This window comes from Papaver somniferum, chromosome 1 (genome assembly GCF_003573695.1).
Source record: "Papaver somniferum cultivar HN1 chromosome 1, ASM357369v1, whole genome shotgun sequence".
NCBI lineage: Eukaryota > Viridiplantae > Streptophyta > Magnoliopsida > Ranunculales > Papaveraceae > Papaver > Papaver somniferum.
The window spans coordinates 242,047,245-242,056,123 of record NC_039358.1 but is presented as its reverse complement, the minus strand read 5'-3'; the positions used below and the strand labels follow the sequence as shown (position 1 = coordinate 242,056,123).

Here is an 8,879-nt window from a genome sequence, read left to right as displayed (position 1 = left end):
AGGTAAATTAAGAAGGCACAATAGGGGGATATTCCCACAAATTGGGGGATACTCCAAAAAAATTAAAGAAAAAAACATTGTGAAATAATATGTAGAATCCCTTATCCAAAAAAAGTTGGTAGTGACTAAATTATCCTTGAATATCCCCAAATACGAAATTAACAGATCCAAACAAATGAATTTTCACTAGCTATGGTGATGATGCTTCTCTGTTTGCTCAAATGGGTGCCTAGCTTGGTGGGACTTCATTATTCGCCATTATTTTTTTTATCCTCAAAATCCATACAAACATAAGTAAACCTAGCGAGTGGATATCTAATTACAGCCCGTAAACATTAACGAGAGCAAAATTTAGATTCTGATTTTTTTGATTTAAAGGTCACAAAGCAGTCTGTCTGTTAAACCCACCCGAGACTAACTCGGTTTTATTTTTTAGTTGTGCTCGAGGACTAGAAAATAATAAGTTTGGGGATATTTGATAGGCGCATTTATGTGCCTAAATTGTCCTCAATGTTTCGTATTGTTGGTACTCGTTTTCGTCCTTATTATAGTGTTTTGTGTATTTTTAGGTATTTTTGGAAAATAAATATTGTTTGAAAAATCAGCTCGAAAAATCACTCGGAAAACCCCCGGAGGACACTTGCTATACGGAGCCCAGATTTGGTTAAGCGGAACCTCAATTACTAAGGGGCACCCCAAAAAGGCAGCTGCTATTCGCACCCCACAACTGGTTAGGGGGACACCATCTTCTCTGTTTGAAACTTAAAAATTGGCGGGAAAAATTTGAAGATGTTATAGTGTGATTCAATGGTTAAAACTTCACGGGAACACTTGACTGAGATATACAGGCGTGGTATGTGCTTCAAAATCATCCGTATTTGGTAGGATAATCGGCAGTGAAGAAAACAGGGTTGCTCGGGTTTTGGTTGCTCCATCACGAGTTCCATGTAGTTGGTGTGTGGATTGATAGAGTTTTACTTCTGGTGGAATGTGAAAACAATGCCCTGAGAATATATCGACATCAGCAGGCGTGTGAAGAGGTGAGAAAGGAAAGAAAATTTCCTTTATTATTTTTTCTTTACTGTCGAGATATGGGAAGATTTTCTGGAGTAATAAGCAAAGATTCTTAGTCCAAAGGTGTATAAATAGGCTACTGGGGTCGAGCAGAAGGGGGATGGATAGTTAGGGAGACTTTAGAAGACAACAGAGGAGAAATCAAAGTTGCAGAGAACTCCGTTGTTGCTGCTGGTAAAGAACACACGAAGAACAACGACCCACGAAGAACCGTCGTTCATGCTACAGTGGAGCGGCAGACTTATTTGCACAGTAACAGTGACACTAGGGTAGACTTATCTGCAACAATGACAGCTACACAAACCTTATATCGTTCTTTCTAACAGTTTGGTTTGCAACAGAAATAATTGTTACAAACCCGGTTTAAGCATTATTTCTTCCATTTTCTTCATTTGTAAACCCCTTGAGCAATAAAAATGATTTTTGAGCGTGTTTCCAACATGATGATGAGCTAATTCTCCCACAACCAAGGCAGTGAGGAAGCTATTTACGCATGAATAATTGGTAATCATTTATTTCCTCTAATTTATAATTCACCCAATCACTGCTTTTGAAAAGTTTTTAATTGTTTGCAAAAAATTTCTTCATTAGTTGTGATTCAATTAGATAGGTTATGCTTTGTTTAGATAATCTATGCTTAGGGATACAATTAATTTTCGATAATTTTCCAGATTATTTGTGAATTAAGAAATAAGAGTCTTAAAATAGAATTAGAGTTTTGGATTGTTTACCATAGTTTATTCATGTGTAATAGTGAAATCAGTGTCTTGGTTGTTTTCTAATATATTGAAGTCAATTTTGTAATAAGTTTTCTTTGTTTTTAAATTCTTGTTAAGTCTAAAATTCATTGCCTTCACAAGTCTTAAAACAACCCTTTTATCACTATCTACAACAACTTTGAAAACACATCATTATTCCAAGTATAAGCTCGAGTAAAACTTTCATATATTTATGTTATTGAAACAAAACCAAAGTTCTATCTAACACTAATAGGAAAGAAACTAGATATGTGGGTTTCAACAGATGACATGCAAGATTCTAAACAGTTTATAGAACCCAACTTTTGATCATGCAATATTAAATTCTACAACAGTTTCGTTTAAAAGTTGCCAGCAAATCTTGAACTGGATTTCAAATCTTTACCTTCACGTATATATGCTTATTTCTCGAGATCTTCATAACTCGGAGCAGTAAAAGATGAAAAGATTTTTATAAATTTGCTAGTCTCTTACCAAGTAAAACTTGACCACAAAAAAGATAAAAAAAAATAATATTAACTTACTTGTTGCTAGAGATTTGAAATGTAACAAGATGATCTGTGTTAGAGCATTGCTCGGTTGAATCCACCAAGCGTTGGTATGTCAAGTTTGGTTGTCATATTTTAGTGAACCAAAACTCATTTAAAGAGTCACTTGATTATATATACTTGAGTCAACTTCGTATAGGTTAGCTAGAAAGTTATTAGGATATGAGACATACACGTTTTACTCGAAGACTTGAAGAATGTGAATAAGTAAAGATCTACATCGACGACATCATCCTTCCTCTTGAGGTTGATAATATTTCGACTTGAACACGTTCATTCCCAACGTATCTTTCAAGTCGTGTTATATTGAAAAAAGATAATTGCGTAGAGCCGTTACTACGTGGCACTGTCATAACACGCGCGAGCCGTTACAAATATATTTAGTAACAGGACGTTGTAACAAGCTGTAGCCGTTACGATTTTTTTGCAATAGTAAAAAAATTACTGCCGGTCAACCTTGGCCTGGTCAAAATCAGTCAGCAATGACCAATTTTGACCAGGTCAAGGTTGACCAACAGCTCATTCTCGGCCAGAATACGCCGGAATTCCAAATAACCACCTGCATACACCTTTCATTTATCCTTCACAATCAACAATATTTTCTTCAATGAAATTCATCTCCATTCAATCAATTCTTATCACATTCAAATGGATTCATACAAAAAAAAACTTAAATTCCTCTAAGTATCAAATACTGGGGGAATGTATACAAATTCTTCTAGGTATCAGTTCATAGAAATTCCTATGTTCACAAATTTATCTAACTTAGAATGTACATAGAAACTTACTGCAACCTAATGTCTGCCTTGTTCTCCAACCTTTTTGCTCCAAACTTGTCGCAGCAGTGCATCATCCAATTAAACTGCAAACACAAAAAACATATACTTAGATGGAAGTATGCGCAGAAAAATCAACCCTAAATTATGAGGTTACTGCTGCAAGTAAGAGAAGTGGATGATCATACTACATTAAGTTCTTGTTCATTTCGTAGAAACCTACTAAGTTCCTAAGTTCATTCCATTTCGTAAAAACCTACTACATTAGGGAATACATGGAAACCTACTTCAGTTCCTTAGTTCATTTCATTCTCACTTGAAAATCACTATAAGTAGATACTGCAGAAAGTTACTCAAAACTTGCAGCTTCAATCAATTGAACCAGTAAGCTATGATACTTATCTCATATATGGTTTTTCAGAATTATTATACATACCGAGGCTGTTACGCCAGCTAAGGACATAAATAAGAAAATTTGGAGTAAGCCTTCAACCACAACAACAGCTAGACCAACTTGAAGCTGCAAATTTTAAGACATCAAGTCAGAAATCCATGCATAAAGTTATAGATGAAAAGTATCTGCTAAGCTTAAACTTCATAAGCATATATACCCACCTATGTTAAAAGCAGACAAAATTTCAAAAAAATATAAATTGGGGAGAAGAACAATGAGAAATACTTACTGTGGTTTTGTATAAAAATCAAGCCCATGATTTAGTCATTGAGAGCTTCAACTAAAACTGCAACCACTGATTCAGGCCATCATTGCAATTGGTCCAGAAACAAACCAAAGTCCATAAGCTCTCTCGCAAGCGCAACAAACCAAAGTCCTGTAAGAAACATGGAACATGGAAAATATACAAGTTAAGTACTTACCCGGTATTCTAGCAGGTACACAAGTTGATGCCAATCCAGCTGTAGTTCACTTCCCACCAGCATAATGCCTCGCAAGTATATATTGAAGGTCAAAATCCACAAATTTAAACATTATAGTACAAATATCACCAAGTGAAGTACTTACCAGGGATTGATATTTCCCCGGCTGGCTACTGCTGCTTCAGCTGACCTTGTGTGAAGTCCCCTGTGCATTCACATATAACAGAACAAAAACCACCCACACATATACAAATAAATGATGGTAAATGATGAACTGAAAGTGCGTATCCCGGTCGATTTCACCCTCAATTGCTTCAAATTAAACCAAAATTGATACAGTTTGCACAATGCAAACTACTACTGCTCTGCAGTAACGTAGTGTATCTCTAATGATTGTTGTATGTGATACGGAAAAACGGTGATAATCATTCAAACATAAAATAAGTATGAACGATTAATCGCATGTTAAACCAGCCAAAATTGCATTGTCAATAAATTTTAATCATTTAGTAAGACCAGATGGCCACTATTTTATGTTACCAACAGTTGATTCATCTGAAAATGAGCAGCATGTACTCTTAGTTTATGAAATAAAAACTATCGGCCTTTAACCGTGGTCAAGGTGACATGGTTATTTGAGCACTGAATTGGTGGAATACCAGGATCATCTGATGATGCTGGGAAACTATAGGGAGGTTCTTTCGGAGATGGACGATCAGTTTCATAGTTAAGCATGAAATCAACTTCAGCCATGGTTGGCCTATCTACAACTCTATTCTGACAACACAACAGCCCAATGTGTATGCATTTGATCACTTCAGATGGAGAATACAGATCACCTAAATCCTTATCGACAATCTCTGACCATTTGCCTTCATTCCAAAGTCTCCAAGCCTGAAACAAAAATATCAAAATATATAAGTTCCTTAACACTGAGAAACTCATGGTTATTTAATACTTACATGAAGTAGAAGATTTAAAGGCTGCTCAGGATTGTAGAAGCTGTTATTTCTCTTCCCGCTCACAACTTCTAGTACTAGCACTCCAAAACTAAAAACGTGAGACTTCTCCGAGAATATCCCCCCAATCATATACTCCGGAGCCATATAACCCCTGCATTTGTTTGCAAAGAAGAGTTTAAGAGTCTTATACTAGACGACTAGATAACCTATTGATATTTAAAAGGATGACAAGGAAAACATGGTGCTTACATTGTACCAACTACCCGGCTAGTATTATCCATAGTTTGGTTCCCGCCGAATATTCGTGCCATTCCAAAGTCTGAAATTTTTGGGATCATGTCTTCATCCAATAAGATGTTACTGACTTTGAGATCTCTATGAATAACTCTTAATCGAGAATCACGATGAAGGTAAAGAAGCCCACGAGCAATCCCTCCAATAATACTGAACCGTTTATCCCAATCAAGGCATGCTTTGTTCCCTGGATCTGCCGTACAGATATTCTTGAATTAGCTGTGGTGGGAAATGTGGTGAGAAATATCTGAAAGTTGGAGCTAATTTGACTGCAAATTTGAAAAATGTTAAACATGCAAGGCCATTCTTCAAGAAGGATTAAATTTTTATGTTTCATATGATAAAAGAAACAAACCGAATAGAAATGCATCCATGCTTTTGTTGGGCATGTACTCATATATTAACATGTTCTCTTCTCCTTCGACGCAGCAACCAAGCAGCTTCACAAGGTTGCGATGTTGAAGTTTGGAGATCAATACTACCTCATTTTTGAACTCTTGAATACCCTGCCCAGAGCTTTTAGACAATCTTTTCACTGCTATTTGCTGCCCGTTTGGTAATTTACCCTATAAACCATACTCAATAGCACAGATTGAGATTCTGGTAAAACAAATGTGTGATAAGTTCACCATAGGTATTATCATAAACATATGTAAACATACCTTATAAACTGGCCCAAAACCCCCTTGTCCCAATTTATTGTTCAAGCAGAAGTTGTTTGTAGCAATGACTAAACAAGCAAGGTTAAACATTTGTAATTCCTGTTCTTCTCCTTCAGTTTTAAAACCATTAAGCATGTTTGTAATTGGAGTGTTGTTCTTGGTAGCCTTGGTTTTTAACAGATCTTTCAACATCCCTCGGAGTCCTTTTAATATTCCTGAGTATTCATGAGCAAGGAAGGAAAGTAAAAAGACTATTAATCAACATAATTCATATATACGACTAGCCTGAGTTCATTGGTGGCATTCGTATAAAGATTAGAAGACTTGTTCTACAGTGATGCAATATCCTCAGCCAATACGAAGGAGAATGTATTTACCTATTACATTAACCTTATTCCTCTTGCGCAGATACATATATCCTAATGCGCCCATTGTAATTGCTGCAAAAGAGATTATTACAGGTACAACGATCTTCCAAATTACCACCTTTCTGGTTCCGACTGTAAAATCTGAAGAATTAAGCACAAAATTATGCAAGGACAAACACTATAATACCATAATGTTAAGGAGAACAAACACAAGATCATATCAATTGTCATAGTCAGCTCTAGTTGCGTATTTTATAAATTGAACACATTACATACCTTTGGTTTGAATTTCAGAATCTGCACGTCTGAGATAGAGATTCCCTGCTCTGACATCTGATTGTTGTTTGGTATTCAACATATTTCCCTCCCATCATTGACAACTAGCGTTCTCGTAAGCATAACCATAGCAAGAACATGTTTTCTGGCAAGCTGAATTGCAGCTTTCCGCGCTATTGACTTCTCGAGACTGGGGATCCTCCGGCAATTTCGAAATTGGAATGGGTGAAAAACCATTTCGAAGGCCACATTCCCAAGACGAATTCCTAATACACCCACCAGTTGAATCCGTAAAATTCCAATCTGAAGGATATCGTTCAACGAAACCAGGCAAACACTCACACTTCAATGTATCCTGGTTACAGTTGCCAAAAGGTCCACAGATACCATGAACATCACAAAATTGTTTCGGCTGAGACCAAACCAAATTCCTCAAAGTATACTGCTTGATTTGGCCAGACACATCCAATACAAATCTCGCAAGGATTGAACTATTAATAAGATTATAAGTAAAGTAACTCTCATCTTCATTTGAAATGTAGCTAAAATTGTAAATGTCATTTGATCCCATCTCTGGAACAAAAGGAAAGTTTTTTGCTTCTTCACTCCACTCCCCACTTGTCAAATACACTTTGGACTTGTTCCATTTTATAAGATACTGACTGATTCCAGTTGGGTCCAACTCCAGGCTGAAAATTCCCGGAGCTGGATCATATGGACTTCTCCATGAAGTAAGTACCTGAGTTTCATTAGTTTTCTTATTTAGCCCAATTTTTGCACCAGGTAACCAAATATGAGTTGGATGATCAAAACTCTGCCAATACACAACAGACGGACTAGACGAATCTCTGATAACAAGATTCCCATCATCACCTAAAACTGCTTCAGTTGTATTTGAAGCACTTAAAGCTGAATTAGTAGACCAGATTAAGGATTTGGATGCGTCGTAGAGAACTAGATTACCGTTTTCTAAGAGTTTAAATTCTGAAGATGTTGGATCTTTAATGGGTTTATCTCTATTAGCAACCCAAACTACTGTTTGGACCGAGACCGTGTCAATGCTATACCAGATACCAATGTAGTAATTATAAATACCTGGTGTGAATAAACCCATCTTGAAGCTGCCATCTTTGGATGTTATTGTTTGAAGAGGGCTTAGAGTTTCACCGGCAGAGATGGTATTAGCTGCTACTGCCTCTGGGATTTGGCCATTATTACTGCAACAACAATAGAAAAAAAAAACATTGATCAATACCAAATTGTTGAATCTTAATCCGACGGACACTACTGGTAGTGACAATTGACGGCTGTAAAATTTTAATGCAAGTACAAAACCTAATTGAATTTACATGGTGGTTAATGGAGGGCAGAAAGTGATAACGTAATTCGCAGATGTACAGGTGAAACTGGTCGTTATACAATTCCCCCTTTTTCCACCTTCCGGAACCACCAACATCGGCAAATTTAAACCGTCTATGAGTCTAACTTCGAAGAAATCAATCCCCGGAGGTGTGTTTAATGCGAATTCAGCTAGTGTGGTTGGTGGTTTTCCAGATCGTCCTGAACATTCAACTTTTCCTGAACCACAATCACCTGATATGCAAGAAAAATACCCGGTTGAGTTTTGGCTGCAATTGGTTCTACCCCAAAACCGACCTGACCATGACGACGGAACGGTTATAATTCTAGATTCATCTTTCTGTAATGGAAATCCTGTTGTGTTAAGAGAAGATATAGCAGTTGATAGTATTCCTGGCCATACTGTTTGCCTACACTTGTTTATCACAGCAAATGTCGCCGAGAATACCCCTGAAAAGATCACAACAAGAAAATTGTAGCATTAGATAATCAAACATAACATTAAAAAATGTCTTACAATGATGAAGCAGAGGAAGAAACAGAGTAATTAAGTCCAATAATTAAGAAACAGAGGACAGGAATACTAACCTGCAACATTAAGGATTAACAGAAAGGAAACTAATGCAACTAAGAGGTTTCTTCGAGCCATTGACTGTCTCAATTGAGAAACGTGAAAAACAATGGAAGAAGAAAGGAGCAGGGCCAGCAGCAGTGGTTGCCTGTAATCAGTACATGAAATTGATAAGGCTCCTAAAAAGCCCAGGTGTAATAAGTAGTAACTTTGACTGATAAATTTTTTAATCATGGAACCTACCTTGGCATAAATTCTATGTAAGATACCACCATTTGCACAACCGTTGGCGAAGTAAGAGCAACTGCAGTGGTGCGATCAAAACCAAAGATCAAAGATCAAAAAAAAGACCAAA

General features: G+C 36.7%; 1 protein-coding gene across 1 annotated transcript; it reads right to left on the bottom strand.

Moving 5' to 3' along the window:
* Positions 1 to 4,629: 4,629 nt before the first annotated feature.
* Positions 4,630 to 8,642, bottom strand: LOC113274812 (G-type lectin S-receptor-like serine/threonine-protein kinase At4g27290). The gene is made up of 10 exons (XM_026524213.1): positions 8,542 to 8,642; positions 7,944 to 8,403; positions 6,733 to 7,811; positions 6,595 to 6,651; positions 6,328 to 6,459; positions 5,951 to 6,165; positions 5,644 to 5,854; positions 5,244 to 5,481; positions 4,995 to 5,145; positions 4,630 to 4,926 (listed from the first exon to the last, which is right to left on the bottom strand). Exons 1-10 carry the CDS (start codon positions 8,600 to 8,602, stop codon positions 4,630 to 4,632), a joined length of 2,901 nt encoding a protein of 966 aa, XP_026379998.1. The 5' UTR covers positions 8,603 to 8,642.
* Between the last annotated feature and the right edge of the window lie 237 nt (positions 8,643 to 8,879).